Raw genomic sequence first — 22,825 nt, 5'->3', positions numbered from 1 at the left:
TTTATAGCGCTCATCTCACCATTCACCCCAAGGCCGACTTTTGTGAAATAAAGCAATTTTTAAACGACCTTTTTAAATAAGTAATAAAGGCCGACCTCCATATCTTAGCGCTCCTTTTGATTTTTTATTAATTAATCAATAATTAATTAAATGCCTTTGTTTTTAAATTATCAAATTCGATTTTTTAAAGGCAAAATAATTAATAAATATTAAGAGCAATATTTAAATGCTAATTTAATAGGATTTTCAAACTTATCGATCTTAGCATTTAAAATAAATAAAAAAAATGTTTGCTTGAGCGCCAAATTTTTTGAATATGGAAAATACTAACCTTATCGCCCTGGTCCCTGATTGAGGGACAGGAGCGATCCATCACTTTTGTCTTGATTCTTGCAATTTTTACGTCCAAGGTCTCCATCCCCACGTTGGATTTACCATTTTCGCTAGGTCCTTCAAACTAGATCGACTTGCATGTGTGCATGAGTGCCTTTGGATGTATTATCGCCCTGGTCCCTTGGAGAGGGACAGGAGCGATCCAAATATTTTCACTTGAAATTCTCCATTTTTGATATCAACTCCTCCTTCATCACCTTTTAGAAGACGTTTCAAACCTTGTGCAACTTTATTTTGCGGTGATCTTTAAAGGATAACATGTGTTTTGGCAAATATCGCCCTGGTCCCTTAGAGAGGGACTGGGGCGAACTTAATAATTTCTCCTTGACCTGGCATCTTTAATCTCTAATCTTCATTGTAGGGCGAATAATAACATTGTTTGTTCATTCCATGCTGGTTCCACTTGATTTTTACAAGGCATTTAGACTTTAGAAAAATTATCGCCCTTGTCCCTTGGAGAGGGACAGGAGCGACCTGGAAGCTCTAGCCAAAATGTGTGATCTTTCAACCTTGATTCTTCGTTCATTGCCTCTTGAAGGACGTCCTTGATCTCACGTGCACTTGCCTTGACATGCATTTAAAGGATCATGAGTGTTTTAATGAAATCGCCTTGGTCCTTGTCCAAAGGACAGGAGCGATATGAGTTCCTTGCACAAATTGGTAACACTTTGACGTTCAAAATTCTTGCATATCATCTTCAAAAGACACCTTATACCTTGTGTGATCTCGAAAAACCTTGACTTGGCATGAATTTGAAGGAAAATGAAGGATCCCATACAAATCGCCCTGGTCCCTTGGAGAGGGACAGGAGCGATATAGCTTCCTTGTTCAATTTGAGGATCTTTTAACGTTTGAAGTCTTTGTATATCACCTTCTAATCATGTCTTGGACCCCTTACGACCTTGCAAAACCTTGACCTTACGTGATTTTTGAGAGATTTGGCCAATATAATAGACATCGCTCTGGTCCCTTCCTGAGGGACAGGAGCGAACTTCAAGGTTTTGTACTTGTCTTTGCTTTCTTCAACTTGCAATTGTCTTCATCGGGTAAAACGTGATCCCTTGATCTTCCTTAATCACTTGGTGTTTGTTAATCTTTCGAAATCTATGCCTTTATGCAAATTTCGCTCTGGTCCCTTCCTGAGGGACAGGAGCGAATTAAGTGTCTTGATGCAAATTCTTTAACTTGGCGACCTTTGTAACTTTGTGCTTGATGGAGATGTCTTAAAATGTCCACACCACCTTGTTCTTCGCCTTGGAGTGTCCTGAACTTGGAGGAACGACAATATAACCATTATATCGCCCTGGTCCCTTGAAGAGGGACAGGAGCGATCTTGCTCTTGTAGGCTCCACATCACATTGCTAACCTCTAAAATTATCTTCAACGGATTCGTAACATTCCATTCCATTCATCCATGCCTTGGGTTTGATTGTAACTTAGCAAGAAATTTGTCTTAGACAAAAATCGCTCTGGTCCCTTGGAGAGGGACAGGAGCGAACTTAGGCATTTAGGTCTTTTGTTGACATTTGGTAATCTTCAATTTATCTTCAATGAGTTCATTTCACCCTGTTTCTTGCCTTCAAACTTATAACTTGCTTGATTTTCGTCCAGAACATGCCCTATGAAGAATATCGCTCTGGTCCCTGGGAGAGGGACGGGAGCTACAATGTACTTCGCCCTGGTCCCTTCCTGAGGGACAGGAGCGATTTTGGCATTCTGGACCACTCTCCTTCATGTCGACACTTCAAGCTATATTCATTTGATAAAACATATCTCCTCGGACATCTTCAAATTGTTAAGTCGTCAAAATCCTGCAAGGACAAAGCAATATTTGATTTGTAGCTCCGGTCCTTCACTGAGGGACAGGAGCGATTTTGCTTCCTGGAGGTACTTCCGTGTTCGTGAAATTCTTCAATTTATATTCAACGGAAAGATCACGCCATTCTTTATCACTTGCAATTCGAAATTCATCTTGACTCTGCAGGGATGGTAAGATATTTGAAAACGAGCTCCGGTCCTTCACTGAGGGACAGGAGCGATTTTGCTCCTACAGGCCAAAATATCATGATTTTGCACATTTAATCTCTTCGCAAGGCGAAAACAAATCATTCCCCATGCCCGGGATCAAAATCAAAAAACTCAAAATTTGGTCCAAAAAAACTCAATTGGACAAAAATCACATTTCATCATCAATACTTAGACAAATTTAAGCTCAGCACTCAAAAATTCCAATTGAAAATAGACCACTTTGGCGAAATCATTGCATTCAAAATTTGCATTCTACAAAGAAGCTCAAAAGCTCTCAAAACTGACTGGATTCTAACCTGAAAAGACGGTAATTAAAACCCTAAGGCTTGACCCTAAATCCAGACAATTGACTGACTAACAAAATCCTAAAAACGAAGCGAAAAACGAGCAAAGGAACGAGCAAAAAAAAAGGGGGTCCCCATTTGCAATGGGGCGATGTGTGAAATGGTCACAACACACATAAACAATCCTAATTAGTAATGTGTTTAGGGGCTGATATTGGCAGACAGATCTGATGCATGTCAGATCTGGTCTGCCACTGACTTGATATCCTTATTAAATATATTGCACTCTATGTTAATATTTTCATTAATATTAACCTCTGCATGGAAACATTATTTCATATAGTAAAAGTATATCCCCACGCATACCATCAAGGTCAATACTATTCTGATGTGTTCTGATTGGTGGTTCCCCATCATATGTATCCCCTTTGTAAATCTGTGTTTGAATTATTTATTCTCTTTATAATTTATATACACATTGGCTGGTGTATGTACGTTAGAGCCTCCTCTCCCATACCATAAATAAGAGTACATAATTTATTTACATATTAAGTTTGGTTATTTATGGTTTGATTAAATTGTAAGAATTCGTTGCAGATTTTTGTTTTGGGAATTGAGTCATGATTGGGTTGCCCATCCAACCCATGCTAAGCCCTCTTGGCCTACTTACTTGGCGTGGGTCTTATTCTTCTGATCATACTCTTACCCTTATAAGTTATTAAGGTGGAAACGGTATGGTTAGCATAGTGGAGCTCTCAGTTCCACCAATCTAAGCCCAGGAGCGAATCTCAGCCCTCCTGGCTTATTGCAGACTTTGTCATCAATAAGTGGTCTACTAAGACGGTGAACCTTAACCCTCTTACCTATCTACCATCCTTCTTTCCAAATTTACAGATTATTACATTTGTTCAGATGTTATTTCTACGATAATTTCACCAATTGCTGTATTGCAATTTATTAATTATTTATTCCAGTGTTCATTATATTGCTGGAGACTATTGTGTATTTTAACAGGTTGTATTAACAGTGTGCCAGAAGTATTTATTAACAGATCATAATTTCATTATAATTGTATGTCATATATGATTGTCTACCAGGTATCCAGAATGTGAATCTAATTGATCATACACCGAGTTCTGTTACCACTATTCGTGGCATTATTATTATTATGCGTACCATTAGATTTAGTCACGCTGGGGTATTCTGTATTGCCCTTCTTCGGAATTATTCCAGACTCCTTTTGCTGGTGACTCTCCCCCTTTTCCTACCTTTTTCCCCCTTGATTGACTGAGTTCGAACTCATTTAAGTATTATGCACAATGGAAAGGGTGGCATTCTAAGAGACATGTCCCTTCTTAATTATGCCTTTCCATAAACAAGTCACATCTATTCGTAGCAACCAGTTTTGTCTCATCGTATTCGTTGTTTAGTATTAATCACCCCAATCACTATCTTAACAGCAGATTATCTTATGATTTGATCAATATGGGGAATTATTAGTCAACACTAATATTTAGATATCTTGAATGTATGCAATCGTACTCACTCCTTATTACTTTTCTTGAATATAGATCGGTGTATGATGCTCATCGTTCCTTCCCATTATCGATATCCTTGAGTCTGCATATGGTGTTTGATGATATAAAGAAGGATACATAATTAAAGATATTAATGAATTATAATAGGAGTTTATAACAATAAACGAGGATTATAATTAAATAAAATAAAACAAGTGTCTTATCACCAGTTATCGTGGATGTTGTCCATGTCTTATGTCTTAATTATTATGTGTGTCTTATTCGAATTACTAATTTATTAATCTTAATTAATATCATTAATGTTTATTTCCTCATATCTTTGATGACTGCTGCCTTATTCCATTATAATTGTTTGGTAGTTATTATATAAATAATAATAAATAATAATCATATATAACAATAATAATAAATAATAATCATAACAAATAATAATAAACATTAATAATTATATATTAGAGGAAAATCGTGAAGTCTCATAAATGAGACGATTTTCCAATATTATTAAATGTTAATTAATAAATGTTTTAATTATCGTATTTATTTAATCCAATGTCCAAGGAGGGTTTATGACAGCGTCTTCATGATTCTCGGGTCCACACCATTTGCGCAATAGTTGTATGTTGTCCTTATTCTTGGCAATCTCTCGCAAAGTGTCACCATTCACTACATTGTCGACATTGTATGATAGGATGTCCTCTAGAGTCGTGTTGTATTTGGTTTCGCCCTCGTTGATTTCCATTGCCACTAGGCGATACATTTTGTGGTGTCGATGGGCTAGACTCTCCCTGTGTGAGTAGTACTTGTGTACTTCTAGTCTTCAAATTATATGGACACTCATTTATTGAATGACCCATCACCTGGCTAATCTCACAAAACATTTTCTTAGGACAATTATCTTTCATCTACCCCTCAATTTTGCACTTTGTACACCATAGTTTATTACTTTCTTTATTGGTTCCCGTCTTGGCCTTCAATTCTTTCATCATTCTCAACATATCCTGACGAAGGGCGTGGACGGTTTTGGATTCTTCATCAATGCTACCTTCAATGCTCTCGTCATCAGTCTTCCTCTTCCCTTGAGAGGATGTTTTGTTTTCATTCTCGATGTCCATTGCTTGATTGTAGGCATCGACGTACGAGGACAAAGGCACTACTTTCACCTCTTGCGCAGTGAAGGAATCAATCCTTCAGTGAACCACCTCTTCTTCAACCTGTCGGCTAGTTGGTTCTCCATCTCGTTCAACAGTTTTTTGAGCCTACGATTGTAAGCCCATACACTCTCACTTTTCCCTTGCTTGGTAATGTAGATTTCGGCCACAATCTTGTTGTCATCCCTCAAGAGTTTGAATTCCTTTTCGAATGCCTTCTTTACATCAGTCCATGTTGCCTTGTTCTTAGCGTTGAGGTCTATGTACTAATCAATGGCAATCCCCCGAAGGATGGCGAGAAATGCCTTTAGCTAGTAGTCCTTTTCATCTTGGCCATTCGCCTCCTATATCGTTATACATGTCTTGCAATGGCATACATGGTCCTCTGATCCATCCCCTGTAAACTTCAGGAGTTTCTACTTCTCTTGGGTGTTCATCATTGTTTTCACTCGAAAGGTACCATGTGTATTTGCCTTGTGTGCTGGACTTGGGTGGCCTATTTCGACCGCTATTTTTTTGGTGCTTTCCCTGCACTCTCGGCCACTTAGGCGTCCTCTACATGTCCACCTTTAGCATCCCCAACACTTTGAGTACTTACAGGTGTGTCGGACCTAGGTGGACCTTTCCAACCGCTACGTTTCGGTGCTTTCCGTGCATTCTCGGCCATGCGTGTGTCCTCTACACGTCCACCTCCAATTTCCCAACACTCTGGGTACTTCCAGGCTCCCCTTTCGTCCCTGTGCTCCCTTCGGCCAAGGGTTGACGGATCACCTAATCGCTTGGTCTTGACCACCTTGTAGCCTCTTCTCACCTTTAATGGGGTCTACGGGGATGAATCACTCAAGGCTGACCCGATTTCTTTTAAAGCAACGACGCCAAAATGTTTGCTGTTATATCTGATAAATTAAATACATGACATAATAACATACATGGCAGTGCATACCAGACACAACAATAAAATATATCTTTATTCACACATGCAATTATTACAGAGAAGAATACCAGAGGTGGTCGACCAAGGATTTCAATTCACCCGACTATCCCCTACTCCCTTCCTTGGCAAACACAACATATTTAAAGGACTCGATGGTTGCCGAGAGGTACAAAAACCATCAACCAACCGACACATTAACTACCCGAGAGTGACATCCCACTTAATACAAACAATTAATTCATTGACACACAACAAGTATTATCAAACATAACGATAGGCATTTTATGCCGACTATAGACAAAAATGGATGGCTCTTTGTAGGTTTAAATTGAGAAGATGGTGGAGGGGGCTTGATCCCTCGAAATGCTTTCTTTACAGAAGGATGATTTGATTTATGGCTTAATGCTTGCTTTTCTTTTTCTTTCACTTCAACATATGCCAAGACTTGTGCATTTGCAAGGTGTTTATCATCTTCACTTGGACAAAATTTGATACCTAGTCCAATAATCTTGCACAGATGGCCTTTCACTCAACTGTATGAGCTCAAATATATAACTTTACAATGACCACAAATCCAAAGATAACCTCCACCATCTGAAAGTTATACATTTTAACATATTTTCAGAGGGGAGAGTTTGGGTCTGTTTTGAATTGGGATTGTTTCATGGAGCTAGAAAAGGTTACTGTTGTAATACCTAAGGCGACAAGTTCAATAAACAACATATCTGGAGAATTGAACAAATGAAATTTGAAAACAAAAATATACAAGAACAAATTAATAGTTAATTCATTTTAAGAAATAAGCATGTTTATAGATACCTAGAAGACTGAAAAAAAAAACCAAACACTTTAAAACAAAACAAGAGAGTTCATTTGTTAAAAAAAGGTGTATGGAAAAAAATCAAAAACTTCAAAGGACCTACCTCCTTTGAAGAAATCTTCCTCTATGATCTTCTTGACAACAAATGAACACTTGCAAATGCGTAGGAATAGCACAACAACCAGCTTGGAGAGTTCAATGATCAATCTTCAACTCTACAAGTCTCTGTTCATTACAATGGCAAGCAAGAAAATAAGTTCAGCAATGGAGGAAAATATTTTCATTTTTTCATTCACAATATGAAAAAAGAGTCTGGCTTTTGCCTTTTAGATGTTTTCTATGTCATATTTTAGGGTTAGGGGGGCAAATAGAGCTTTTTGGAGTAAAAAGGAAGTTAACAAAATTAAAAAATATAACAAAATCTTTGAATATGGCGTAATGGCGAGTGTACAAGTGAAATATGTTCTGGGTTTGCTCGGGTCTATCGAAATCAAACTCACAATCTGTGGGCGGAACCTTGTCCGGACCCACAATGGACTGTACTCGTGCCTTGAACTAGGTTCGAACCAGATTGGGACCTGGAGTCTCCTGGCAGTGAACCAGTAACTCAGCCTAAATATTTTATTCCTCTTTTCAATGTTAATAACAAACTTTTTATATACATATATTTTCTAAGAACCGGGCTAGAGAGATTTATGACAGTTTGTGAGAGTTTATATAGTAGTTTGAGATGGGGAGTCAACTTTGTATTCCTTGTCAATTGTATTTAGATCTGTTCTTTTACTTTATGGTTCTAGGATTTATAACTTCAACTAAGCTGGATTTACCTCTTTCCTTTAAACTAAGATGGATTTGCCTCTTTCTTTTTGTATACATGTTTTAATTTCCATTCTTGTTGACCATTCAAGGAGATTAGTATGTTATGTTTTCTCACCTGCTTTCTAACTATAAATTTTGTAGCTATCTTCTATTCCTTAGTGCCTTAATTATGTTGAAGTTTTGCATTTATGTATCAAATAACTATCTGAAAGTGTTATAATAACATGTATTTTTAAGTTTGTGAGTTGAATTCATTTTTTTTTTCGTGCAATGAAGTTACTAAGAGATATTATTTAACTTGATATTATTAGTGAAATGATGTCATCTCAAACTGATTATGGAAAATGCCAAAGATTGACTAGAATATACATACCAGATGCTCAACTCTATCCAGATGTGCCAACAAATTTTTTCTTGAGTTTATTTCTCTATTTGTGAATATTGATATTGCTATATATCTTATTTAAAGTTTTCATGCATATTCATGTCATTTGGGAAATCACACACAAACTAAGACCTAATACATAATAGGCTATATATGACCATGTGTAACTGGAAATTTTAATTGTGCATGCAAACAGGATGCAAGATGGATACACAAAGATTTTCTTAGAGCGGTACTTTTGGGAAAGGTTCTTCCTTTTGGCGTAGAGTTTCATGTTCCAGGAAAACATGCAATAGCTAATCATTTGATGGAAAAGTGGATAACTGAAACAAGATGTGTGGAATGGGCAGGAGATGATATAGAAACTGTTGAGATTGATAAAGGTAATTACATATTTCTTGGTTTTTTTCTTGTGATGCTGTTATGTTGAATCTGTGGAGGGTAAGTTTCTTGAAATTTTGGAATTATTGCTTCTGGTTTCAACCTTAAATCCAATCAAGTTTTATCTAGGGTTACAAACTTATCATAGCAATCGAGAAGTTCAGATGACTCATTTTTACTGACAGTTGCTATTACATATAAATTTTACTAACTATATTAAATTTTGGCAAATTTAACATAAATAATTGGTTTATATTTTGAGGATATTTTACCATTTTATAAATCTAATTTTGAAACTAACTGGGTAAAAGCTACCAAATTGGTGAAGGAATCAACTCAGTCTTTTAGATGATGCTTACCTATTGTTCCTAAGTTGCATTTGACATACATGGTACACTGCAATATTTATGGAAATTAAAGCATTTGTATCCTCAAATTTGTTTTTCTGCTAAGTGTTTAATGCACAGAAGTAAAAAAATCTCTTCCAGGAATTTCTTGGCAAACCAAAAGAGAGATTTTTCCAATTTATTGGAATTAAATCAGGAATCAGGATTGAAAAAGAAAAAAATCGGTAAGTGAAAAAATGTAGAAAATTTGAAAAAAGAGAGAAATAACTGAGATTATTTGATATATAAAGCCATCCTGATTGCCTAGAGTGAGAGTGAAAATAAATGAGTGTATGCCATGAATTTTAAAATATGGACTTTTCTCATTAATTACAGGACTGCTGATTAGCGTGTGCAATGCATAGTGCATTGCTTTATGGTTCAACTTCAAAATTTGAACCTCAAACTCAATTAGAAACTTCAGGTAACAAGTGTCAACCTACAACAAACTACCATATAACACAGTGGATGGGGCCAATGAAAGCTAGCTGCTACGAAATACAATCCACTAGGGACTGCAGTTTCTACTGATGAAGTTCTAGCATTCTGCTCTCTCCTAATTTGATTTGAGTGTTCTTCATCAATTACCTTGGTCTCTCACAAGACATCAAACTTTTCCTCCTCAGAAAATGACTCCTCTTCATCTGTGATCAATTTAGAGTTTGGAATGGTCTCTTAAGGTCAATTGGCTGATTGCCCATGATGCTTCTTGAGATAATAAAATTGAACCCATTAGTTTATTAGTTATAGAAAATAACTATTCTTGTTGCAAATTGTAGGAAAGCGATAATTAGAATTGACAAATGTAAATGCAAATTTTCCTTACTTTGAAGATTTTATTTGTCCAATGTAGAGGCTGTTGTGGACAAAAACTAAATCATTGTTTCAATATTAAGACAAATTAGTTGTGTTTCTTGGAGTTTATGTGTTCAAACACAGTCTAAGAAGACTCACAACTAGATGGACTACAGGGATGGCTTTGAATGCACATTGCCCTTTATTGTGAGTTTTTTGGCATCTTTGTCAAAATAATTCCAAGTCAGCTGGCGAAAAACAAATTTTATCAGCATTCCATTTATTTAGAGAATTTCAAAACTTCAAAGTTTGTTAGAGATAGAAAAGGAAAAGCTGATTGCAAATTTCCAAATACCTTGTTTCAAATTGGTCCTACCTTCTATGGCAGAAATAGTGGCAAAAAATCCTTTCCTTGTCGGTATGTGATGATGGCCCACAAATCCTATTATTCAAGGAGAGTCTCTCAATGTATTGGAAGATGCCTTCATTAATTTGTTTAGTGAGTTTAAATGAGCCACTATTGAATAACGTTGCATTTAGGTAGTATCTAATGACATGGAGGTTTGAAATATCCTACCTTGTTCATTACTTTTGGATTTGGGTTTTGGAATATTTTATCTTTTTGCTTTTTTCTATTTTGTTTTGAGTTTCCTGATTTTTGGTATATAAACTGAAAGAGAAATGCTATGAAATGAAAAAAAAAAACTTCAAAATGATTTAACAATTTAATTACTTTAAACCCTTACTCCAAATTGCATTTAATAATTTAACAGTACATACTCCTATCAGCTACAGATAATAATATCGATTATGAAAATACAAATCAAATGCACAAATCCTATTGCCTCCTTGAATGATGGAATTTGCTGATTATTGGAGTCCACGGTAGATCTGAAACTCACCTCAAAAAAACCCACACAGCCTTGGAATATACAACCAGCTCTTGAAAAAGTAGAGTTTCCGTTCTCAAAAAGCTTGAAGCTTCAGCAAAAACCCTTGCTCTCCAACGATTTTCTTCAAAATGAATGAGTGAATGAATGAATAAAAAAGGCTTCAATTAATCTTTTATATGCCTCTTCAAAACCCATGATCCCTAGGCAATTAAATGCATTAATAAATTGCATTTCATTTCACTTAATGGCATTTAATAAAGTTGGCATCCCAATTAGGCTTAATAATTGACTTTATATCATTAATATAATTTATGCAGTAAAGGCCCCTTATATCCCCTTATAATATAAAGTTAATCATTTAATTAATATTATTAAAGTGGAGGCTTTAATAATTTAATATTAATCCTTAACTCCAATAAATACCAATATCGAGACATTTAATTTTTTCTGCACACTACCCATTAATAGCTGGGGTACTGTCCAACCTTCCAAATAACTTACTATAAATAGGAAGTAGGGGACCAAAATGCTCGAGAGGCTTACTAAAAATAGCAAGCATGTCCACCAAAAAATTGAATCTCTGAGATGGAACGTACTAAAATGAACAAACCAAAGGTCAGCTGGAAAACCCTGGAACACCCACAAAGGGTCCCCTAAACACTTCATTAGCCTATGGGGACCAAAGTCATTGGCTAACCCCTATGAATGACTGATGCTTAGGGAGGCACAAAAATGGGGACATTACAAGGGTGCGATCATTTGATCCCATCTTGCATTGATGAGCTCACATATTGACATGTACTTGTCATTCTTATGGTCATCCTCACCCTAATGTCCTCTTTGGCCCTATTCATGGCCTCATACAAGTAGCCCAATGGGAATTTCTCCCATTGACTAGCCACAAAAGTCTAACTAAAAGCTCTAAAAAATATCCTCTACTTCAGTCCGAGAAATTGTGGAAAAAACATAATTTGCCACAATTTGACCATTAATGGTATTAACAAGCTAGATTCTAACCACTCATTTGAAGCAAACAATCTTTTCAAATTCATCGTTTGGTTACAAAGAGTCTATATTGCAAGGAAGTGGGTGGCAAATCTTGTCAACCCTAGCTGAAGAAGTTTGTGTGATTCTAGATGAGTTTCATGATGGTTTTGGCCTTGTCCAATATGGATTTTAACCATTGAGTTTTCCTAATGTCTTTAAGATTAAATTGAAACAATGAGCCACACATAGGCTCTAAAACAAAGTGGAATACTTGTCTATCAATGTTTCTTAGGAGGAATACAAGCAACAACATCACTTTTAATAAATTGGACCATAAGTTGTGGCCCCACTTCAACCATCACCTCATCAAAGTGAATGGTGCTTGCACTGATTTGATTCTAATTGATTCATCCATTGATTTCAAAATCATAGTGCCTAGATTTGATGATTATAATTTCTCCTATATGTCCATCTATTTGACATTATCATGCAACTTGTACTCTCTGTAAGGGTATGATATGGGTGAAGCTGCTTCAAAAGACCAAATAATTGTGGATTTGCAGTGATTTCTCTCTTCTTTTTCCACCATATCAAACTTTTTCCTGCTGCTAGTGAGTCCGTGTGGCAAAGTCACTGAGTACTGATATTGAGTTTGCACCATGGACTTGTGGAAACTTATTTTTGCTGAGTGGTGAGTTTGTATGTGAGTTACTTGGTTTCAAGAAATGCTTGCAAGTACTCCCTGAGTTTGAGTTTGTGAGTGCTTAGTGAGGTTTAAAACTATGCTTCAAATTATTACTCCACTACATAAGCATATTGTAATTGAAGTGAGTAAGCTTCCTGTGATTGTCATACGCTGCTAGATCCTGCAAAGTAGTAATGTCTTGAAAAATTGTAGTCTCCTATTATCAATTAAAGTAGGAGATTAACAAAAATGTTATCTCTTCAATTTAACTTGTAAAATTTCCTATTTTGGCGGAAAAGGAAGATTAAAAAGTAAAAATTGCAGATTTGGCAAGCATAGACTTGCAACAATGCAATCAAATTTATAGTGCAACTGAGACTAACAACCTTGGTTTCATTTTTAATTCAATTTGCTACAGTTCATTTTAACTTCTAAAATTTAAAATTTGTACAGGTGAGGGTTTAGTTTGAAGTTGTTTTTCCCATCTGTGTACCCACATCCATACCCATGTATCTTGATGACTATGGCTTACAAGTATTTGAACAGTGGAAGTAGAAGATGACTTCAAACCAGTGATAGGGTAGCCTTCATCTGATAGAACAACTCCAAATATAGTGATTTAAATGACCTAAATAACCAAACAGAATGAGCCAAACTCTCAAGTTGATGTACACTGATGTCTGTTCCTTTATGGTATAGTTGATTGTATGTTTGTGTGTCTGTGTGCTTGTGCGTATGTCTACTTGAGTGTATTTATAAAATAAATAATTATCTCCAAAATAGACGATCCAACTGTAGCAAAGAGAAAAAATCATATTGAAAGGGGACTGAAAAATAACACAAACTGTTCAGAATGGTTTAAAATGCACCAAATATTCTCCTAATAGTATTACACATGTACCTTCAGTTTAAAACAACTAACAACATACAAAAATCTCTGTTCAAGTAATCACAATAATTTTGACAATGAAGATTTGATTAGACAATACTTTGTATGTAACTTTTGGTAAGGTTATGCTGAATATGGTATCTTAACAATATGCTTGCCAATGCCAAAAATTAACAATGGTTTGCATACATACCAAATTAAATCTTGTAAGGAGGGGTCCATTATTGTAAGAATCCCTTCTTATTCTGCCCTTAATTTTTCAGATAGGTAGGTTTGACATTCGCCAAACACTTGGCCCACAACCCACTGCTATCTGATTTCTAATTATAGTTTATGTTTTGGGGTTTGTATCCATTGTTTGCCCTCTCGGGTGAATACTTAAAGCATAAAGTACGTAATGTAGAACAATGCCATAAATATCAGACAAGTATAAGATATGTTATTCCATTCATAATTTGTGTGTCCTTTACAAGTTACAATGAGGAGTATATAAAGACACCGAGGGGGTGCGAGCGCTAACCGTCACATCGCAACTGCCACCCCTCGGGTGCCAACTAACAAACCCAATTACGACTCAATTAACTATTCTTATTCCCGTGTACAATAATTCGGCTAACATCATCCCCCCCAAAAAGAAAAGTCATCTCCAGGCGACTTACAACAAAATGGAGAATACATGGAGCTCGCAAAATCCAGAAGAAGAAAAAAAACTAAGGAAGTGCAGAAGGCGTCCCTGATGAAGAAGTCGCCGGTGGTGGTGTAGCAGTGGACGCCAAGCGCCCACGGAGCTCATACACTTGCTCCGTCCTCCTCTTGAGATCCCGTTCCGCGACCATCTGCCGCTCCATAGCAGTCTTTACCATGTAGGCTGCCTCGAGCACCTCCTTATCCTTCTTGTCCACATTTTCCAGGGCACTGACCAACCGAGTCTCCAACAACTCCCTCGAGGCCCTCTCCTCCTCCAACTGTATCAGCAAGGCAGACTTCTCTGCTACTAAAATGTCCACCGCTGCCTGGTTCTGTGCCATGGTAGCCTCTAGCTCGCGAAACCTGGTAGCCAGCTCCTCCCGAGCTGTTACTGCTACCACCCTCAAAGCCTCAACTGCAGTTGCCGTTTGTTGTGACCTCCGAAGCTCCAGATAACCTTCATGGAAGGCCTGCTCTACCTCTCTCACCAACGACTGCATCTGGGTCTCGCCAACCCCCCCAGTGAGGTGCCAAGCCTCTAGCATCGCCAAGTTCTCCGTGTCTGGCCACCCGGCACACTCAAAACACCTCTCAAACTCAGCTCGGCGTCCCGTGCGAGCAAAGGTCAACAACCCTTCCATCCGCTCAACCATGGTCGCATCGGCCTGGAGGGTGGGAGATGACACAAGCCGTTGTGCTCCCAGAGTCATCTCAGTAATAAACTGCTCCAACTCTCCACCCTGCTCACTTCCCACTGGCACCTCCTTTGCTCTGTACGGATTGGTTACTGCCACCACAGGGGGTGAAGCAACCCTTTGAACTGCCCTGCTGCTCGGGGAACTCCCTTCCTCGAGATCAATGACATCCAAGGAATACGTGGTCCGCCCTGGGGATAGAGTGGCCTCTCCTGGTGCCACGGGTGCCATCTGGTAACGGCTCAACCAGCTAGTGAGGTCATCATGAAGAGTGCCTGCTGTCATCATTGCCTCCTGCATATATCCGGTAACCCTGGCACATTCTGTCCTGTCACATCCGGCACCTTGTGCACCATGGAAGCCTCTGCACTCGCCAAGGTCTCCACCCGTGGTGGTGTCATGGCTATCGTCGCCCGAGGCTGCCCGAAACTAGGAACTGGTACCGTGGTAACTACACTCACTGTCCCGAAGGACTGCGGCACCGCCAACTGACAAGTCTCTGGTAAGCGGGCTGGTGTAAAGTGGACCTGCACCTGTGATGCTACAGTAGACCCTACTGTACCTGCAGACTCCACTACCCCTTCTTCAGGCAACTGGTCGCCCCTTCTCCCTGACAGTCGAAAACTCCCTCCGCTTACCTGGGAGGTGTCTGCGGATTCCTCCCTGCCATTGTCTGCATCCTCAGCCTCAGACTCTTTCGTGTCGGACTCCGTATCGGACATGGCGGCCTTCTTTCGTTTTGTGCCCAAACGTGCCTCCGTGCCGTGTGCCAAGACGTCTAAGTGTGACCAATAGAATATGGGCAGCTGGTCTGGTGCAACACGACCTGGTGGCTCCAATGGCTGTGAGCTCGGGGTGATCTGTGTGCGGATTGCGTCCAGGAATAATCCAATGGCGTGATGCGGCATGTAGAACTTCTTGTATTGCGGCGTCATGAACTCGTCCATCCTATCTGCCAATAGTGATGCCCAATCGTATACCACTCCATTGTGCAGCCCGTTCATTAGCACTATCTGTGCAATGGCTATGTTCGACGCGCGGGTGGCACCTGTGAGGCGACTCTTCACCATCGACAATAGGCATCGCCATACTCCCTTGGCAAAAAATTGTTTCTTCACTCCCCGACTCTTGCCTGCACTCTTGAGGCTATCTTTCTCGCCTTGGGTAAGGTTATCGTGCAACATCAACTGGAGCAGTGTGGCACGATTCTCTGGGGATATTTTCTGTGAAGTGTCTATTTTCTTTCCTTTTATCCTTGGTATGCCAAATACCCTAGTGAACTCGGCTGCCGTGAATGACACTGTTATCCTCTGATGTTGATAATCAAATACCGACTGGTGGTGATGTCTGTCATAGCTGCCAATCATGGCACGCAAAACCACCTCAAAGTCCTTTATTGAAAAAACTGGCATCTGGACGGCCCAGTGTACCTGTGCTTGGCGAAGGCTTTTCTTTATTAAATCATCCTGAGGTGTCTTTGCCCACCAGTTTCGACAGTCGATTCCATTCAAACCCTCGAACATAATATTATCTGCGGTTATTTCATCTCTGTCATTTGTTGCCAAGGGTTTGGGACGATGCTTTTTGCTTTTTTGACTGCTGCTCATACCGAGACTACCTGCAATGCGCACTTTAGATGGTAAAATCCGTTTGCCTGTCTCTGCACTGGTTCCTTTTTGCCCTCCCTGCAACTTGTCTTCTAACGGCTGCAACCGCTTCCGCCAATCTGCCTTGTTCCTGTTTGTGTCCATTAGTACAGATTACTTCTTCATTTCTGCTTTTATAACCCCTCTTTTTTTCGAAAATGAAAACCGTCTGCCCGTAACGGCATAGACTCGTGCGGCTTGTGTCGGCTGCGCGTGAGGGGGTTGTGCGGATGCGGCTGCGCGGTTGTGCGGCTGCGCTGCTGTGCGGCTCTGTGCAGCTGCGGGCTGCGGGCTGTGCAGTTGTGGGCTGCGGGCTGTGCGGCTGTGGGCTGCTCGCTGTGCGGCTGCGGGAGTTGTGCGGGCTGCGGGAGTGTGCGGCTTCGGAGTTGTGCGGGCTGTGGAAGTGTTTGGCGCAAGTGTGCGGGTGGGGTTTTATTGAGTGCGGTTGGGGGTGACCACCGCACGATGGCATCCATTGCCGGTGGCCCCACCGCACGGTGGTTCCACCGTCAGTGGTGTTTCCACCGTACGGTGGGCCCACTTTTCTTTTTCAGTCTTTTAAGCATTCGTCATGGTCTGGGCTCCCTCCGTTCGTGGTAGATTTTTAATTTCGACCCGTTGACGGCATCTAGTATCTCTTCCCCGTCTAGCGTCCACAACTTAATTGCCCCGTTGGTATTGACCTCGCGTACCTTGAATGGTCCTAGCCAATGCACTTTGAATTTCCCAGGTTTGATTTCGTTCCTTCCGTTGAATTTCAATACCAATTGCCCATGAGTAAACTTCATTCGCCGGAGATGCTTGTCGTGCCAAACCTTCCGTCTTTGCTGGGTTGTCTCTGTCGCCCATTGAGCCATCATCCTTCGTTCGTCCAATTTGTTCAAAGCGTACAATCTCTCCCTTAGGCTTTACATGCCGCCAAGTCGATTATCGATGGCGTTTCGGAGACTCGGCACCATGAATTCAACTGGCACCACGGCTTCTTGCCCATACATTAGCTGGAAGGGAGTCTGTCCAGTAGTTACCTTGTAAGTTGTTCGGTATGCCCAAAGTACTGACGGTAGGCGCTCCTCCCAGTCATCCTTCTCCACTCCGCAAGACTTATATATCACCGACATTATTATTTTATTGGTCGCCTCGGCTTGCTTGTTTGCCTGTGGATAGTAGGGGCTTGATAAGGAGTGGAAGATTTTAAACTCCGTTGTTAACAATCGGATTATGTGATTTACAAAATGGCCTCCTCTGTCACTCGTCAGTTGGATTGGAATCCCATACCGCGTAATGATGTGTTCATAGATGAATTTTGCTGTATTGACCGCCGAATTGTCGGGTAAGGCCCGTGCCTCCACCCACTTGGTCAAGTATTCTGTTGCCACTACAATGTATCTGCATCGTCGAGCTCTACTTGGTTTTAACGGTCCGACAAAATCCAATCCCCATCTCTCAAACAGTTCCTGGGCATTTGATGGGTTGAGGGGCATAAAATCCCTTTTTAATGGCTGTCCGGCCCATTGGCATGTATCACAGCTTGTTACCCACTCCTTGGTGTCATTATGTAGTGTCAGCCACCACAGTCCTGCCAACAGAACATTCGTCGCCGTGGTGTTGGGCCCCATGTGTCCACTTGCGGGCCCTTCATGTGCTTCCCTTAAGACGCCCGAAATTTCCTCTTCTAGGACGCATCGCCGTAGGATCTGATCAGGCCCCATTTTATACAATAGGCCATTAATGAGTTGGAATGTCCTGCTCCTCAGTACCAGTGTCCTCCTTTCTCCTGGTGGCATCTCCCTCGGGAACTGTGATGTCGACAAATATTCCCCCACGCTTGCATACCAGGCGGGGAGAACCGCGATGCGAAATAAGTGAGCGTCTAGAAAATCTTCGTTCACTCCTTCGGCTGGTTCTCTTGACTGGATTCTCGACAGCTGGTCGGCTATCACATGGATGTTCCTAGGTCTTACTATAATGTTGAATGTAAATTCCTGCAGCAATAGCAGCCATCGGCTGATTCGTCCTTGGATAATTGGCTTGTTTACCAGATACATTAAAGCCTGGTGGTCCACATAAAATGTGAATGGGGTGGCGAGCAAGTAATGTCAAAATTTCTGGACGGAGTACACCATCCCGACTGCTTCCCTTTCTGCGGTGCTATAATTTTTCTCTGCCTTCGACAGGAGTTTGCTTGCAAAGTAGATGGGGTGATCTAGCCCGTGGTCGCCAACCTGTGCCAGTGTGGCCCCTATGGCAAAGTTGGATGCGTCAACGTGTACGTGGAACTCTTTGTCCCAGTCAGGATATGTTAGGATTGGCGCACGCACTAACCGTGACTTCAGTTCATGGAAGGCCTCCTCTTGAGGCGTCCCCCATATATACCGTCCACCTTTCCTTGTCAGCTTGTCCAGAGGGTAGGATACTCGAGCAAAATTTTTGATAAATCGCCTATAATACCCTATGTGTCCTAGGAAGGATTTGACTCCCGTGACATCTGTGGGTGTCTCCATTTCCACTATCACCCGAATCTTGTCTGGGTCAGTCTTGAGTCTAGCCTTACACACTATGTGTCCTAACAGCTTCCCTTGAGGCACCATGAATCTACATTTTTTGGGGTTGAGTGCTAGGCGAGCTCGCCTGCATCTCTCCATGCATTCGCCAAGTGCGGCCATATGTGTATCTTGGTTACTGTAGATGGACCAGTCGTCCAGGAACGCCCTGAAGTTCCCTACTGACATCTTTTCAAATATGTGAAGGTTTATCCGTTGAAAGGTCGCTGGTGCGTTGCATAATCCGAACGACATTCGATTATACGCGTACACGCCATCCTCCACTATGAAGGTGGTTTTTAATTTGTCTTCTTCGGCGATGGATATCTGGTTTTACCCAGAAAATCCATCCATGAATGAATAAATTTCATGACCGGCCACTTCTTCCAAGATGCTATCTGTAAATGGTATTGGAAACGGGTCTTTTATGGTGACCGCGTTAAGGCATCTGAAATCCATGCAGATTCGTATCTGGTTTGCCTCCTTTTTAAGGGATATCACTATGGGCGATACCCACTTGCTGGTCTGCACTTTAAAGATAATCCCGGCTTCGAGCATACGTTCAATTTCATCATTCACTCTTGCCGCATAGTTTTTATTCATTTTGTATGGCCTCTTCTGTATAGGTACGACCCCAGGTACGAGTGAAATTTTGTGTACGCACAGTTCTGGCAGCACCCCTTTGAGGTCCTTATACGTCCAAGCGAATACATCTTTGTATTTCATGAATATTTTAAACGCAGCGGCTTTCAGGACTGGGTTCCAATCATTGCCAACCAGGATGTTTCTTGGCTCTGCTTACGTGCTGAGGTTTGTAGGTTTTACGAATTCTTCATATCAGATTGGTTTTGTCATGTCAAACTTGTGTGCTGGTACTTCGTTGACCGGGGCATCCCCTTTGGTGTATTCCCCGTACGCTGGCAGAAATTCGTTCTCATCCCGATCCTCGTCAACCTGCAACATGTTACACCCATACAACAAGTCGTAGTCCTCCATTTGCCAGTGGAAGAGCCCATTAAGGGAATCGGTCTTGTCCTCAGAACATCCTTGGATTCCGAGAACGCCTTCCTCGTTCGGTTCCCTTCCGTACTTTCCTCTGTCAACTCCACCTTTGCCGTCTGATTCCGACTCTGAATCTTCATCATCGTCGGATGAATATTGATTACTTTTCTTCTTCCTTGATGTTTTGTATTCGCTCTCTAGGTCCATCACCCTGTTATAGGCATCGTCATATGACGTCGGGGGTACAATCTTCATTTTTTTCTGTAGGGAGGATATCAATCCTTCCACAAACCATCGTTTTTTCAAGCCCTTAGCCGGTTGGCTCTCCATTTTATCCAACAATTCCTTCAGTCTCCTGCTGTATGCTCGTACTGTCTCCTTGGTACCTTGTTTGGTACTGTATATCTCTGTTACAATTTCGTTGTCATCACGGAGCAACCGAAACTCCTCCGTGAATTCCTTCTGTAGGTTGGCCCACGTGGCCACTTTTTGCTTATCTACATCGGAGTACCAATCTATGGCAACTCCACGTAATGTGGCTGGGAACCGCTGTACCCAGTCATTCTGGTTTGTCACTTCGTTGGTAGGCCAAATGGTTTCACATGTACGACTGTGCCGTAAGGGGTCTTCCTTGCCGTCCCTTGTGAACTTTGGTAATTTTTGTTTACTCGCCATCCCGGGTCGTCTTCCTGGGTGCGGTTTTGTCTCTGTCTGTGGCTCTGTGCTGCTTCCTCCGGTGGCGTTGGTGGTGTGTCCTACGTGGGCGAGTGGAGGTACGGTGTTTTGCCTGTCGTGTGTGGCACCTACACCCGTACAGTTGCCCTCCCCTTCGCTCTCACACATGCCCACTCTTGGTTCCTGTTGGTGATCTTCACTCCGTGGCGTAAGGGATAAGTTTCTGAAGTGATCCTGAGTCTCCTCGACTAGATTTCACCGTATCCTTGTTTCTTCCAGAAACTCTTCGTGGCTCCGCGTCCTACGATGATCTGGCGATGTGTAGAAATTTCCATCGGCCTCTGCACCCTCCGTGACTCCTCCTTGGTTCCCCTCGGGCCCCCCTTCGGCAGGTCGTCCTTCGGCAGGTTGCCTCAGCCTCCATCTGCGTTCTACTTGCTGCTCTAGAATCAAGGCCCTCTGCGCAGCCTCCCACTCGTCCGTTTCTGCTTTTTTATTTCTATCTTTATTCAATAGGTTTGGCATTAATTGTCTCACATTTCCATAACTCACACTTCATAAATCAAAATGTCTTTATTGATTCATCTGCTCAAGTACAACTCGTGTCAATGACACTTTTATTTGAAAATAAAAAGTTTAATGTTCAATTCCCTCCTGTCCTGGCACCATCCCGTTCCGTTTCCCGTTTGTTGTTTTCTTCGTAGTTGCAAAGGATCTGTTGGCGTCGCTCTTCCTGGGCAATCTCCTCCAGGTGCGCCTGTTGTGCCAGTGATGCTTGTGCAAGCAACTGGGGGATGTGGTTCATCAACCGGTTTACTACCGGGCTAACCTCTAGAGCTATCCACACGACACTTGGTGGGATTTCCACCTTCGCCGCCCCTCGTCGGACGTAGGTCTGAATGGCCACCTGGATTAGAATTGAAAATTCTCTCGTTGGCGTGTCTTCACTTGTGTAAAGTTCTGTTTGCGCATCGTCCACCTCTAGGTTTATTTCACCAACTGGTAGGCCCATTGTGTCTGTGCGCCATCCGTGTCTTCCATTCCCGAGTACATCTAGGCAACGACGCCAAATGTTTGCCCTCTCAGGTGAATACTTAAAGCATAAAGTACGTAATGCAGAACAATGGCATAAATATCAGACAAGTATCAGATATGCTATTCCATTCATAATTTGTGTGTCCTTTACAAGTTACAATGAGGAGTATATAAAGACACTGAGGGGGTGTGAGCGCCAACCGTCGCATCGCAACTGCCACCCCTCGGGTGCCAACTAACAAACCCAATTACGACTCAATTAACTATTCTTATTCCCGTATACAATAATGCGGCTAACATCCATTGCCAATTCAGATAGAAATGCATAGAAAATAAATATTATGCTGTCCACAATCAACAACCTTTCATATTTCATGGAAACATTGTTGCCCTCGCAATATTTTAAGAGAGAACATAAATATATTGAAATAATAGTGGCTGCAGATATAACATATATGCAGATTACAAACCAATAATGAGAATATCTGAACTTATTTGCAGATCTGTGTAATTATATCAAACTTATAATGTCAGAATCTGCAATATTAAATGTAAACTCAAAATTTCTGATTTGAGACCCAGAAAGGGAATAACTCAGACATACGTCCCTCAGTAATGCCTGTGACTACTCAAATTCATTCGTTACATTAGCTATAGTAGTCTAAACCTCTGTGTGAACACTTAATCTTATGCCTGGAGGAGTAGATGACTAAATGGCGACCAGAAATGTTAAACACCGACGAACATGAATGACCCAGTGACAGGACTCCCGTAATTTTGCAGAGCCATTCCAGAAATATATCGAATTCAACATAATGTTCACGGCAATAGCAAAAATCGAATATCTCTTATGCCTTAACTTTAGAAGATTCTCATTAAATTAAGATTGGTCCTGTTGATACATTTAATTAGAGATTAATTTCATGAAAAAATGAAGCGAATGAACCGAGCGAATTTGTCATCGCGATTTCCTCTGTGGAAATCTCCATACCTTGTTCAACAGAGGTGGTTTTTCGAACGAACCAAATATGCGCCCATGGTCTGCAACTCGGGGAATAGGGCTCCCCTGCCTCAGGCTAATTCGGAATGGCAAGTGGTGAAACCTAGGAGGTTTCGCATGGCAGCTATAAAAAAGCCTCCAATGGCTGGAATTGGCGAGCAGAGTAAAATGAGGAACCGC

General features: G+C 41.0%; 1 protein-coding gene across 5 annotated transcripts in view; it reads left to right on the top strand.

The window, feature by feature from the left end:
• The window catches only part of LOC131068759 (uncharacterized), a 298,614-nt gene that overhangs the window by 154,739 nt on the left and 121,050 nt on the right, over window positions 1-22,825 (top strand). For all 5 annotated transcript variants that reach the window (XM_058004016.2, XM_058004015.2, XM_058004019.2 and 2 more), the window contains exon 10: window positions 8,546-8,732. In XM_058004016.2, the coding sequence (XP_057859999.1) occupies window positions 8,546-8,732 (187 nt within the window). The remainder of the gene's footprint in view (window positions 1-8,545; window positions 8,733-22,825) is intronic.

This window comes from Cryptomeria japonica, chromosome 5 (genome assembly GCF_030272615.1).
Source record: "Cryptomeria japonica chromosome 5, Sugi_1.0, whole genome shotgun sequence".
NCBI lineage: Eukaryota > Viridiplantae > Streptophyta > Pinopsida > Cupressales > Cupressaceae > Cryptomeria > Cryptomeria japonica.
The sequence above is the reverse complement of the archived record's forward strand: the minus strand, read 5'-3'. Positions and strand labels throughout refer to the sequence as shown.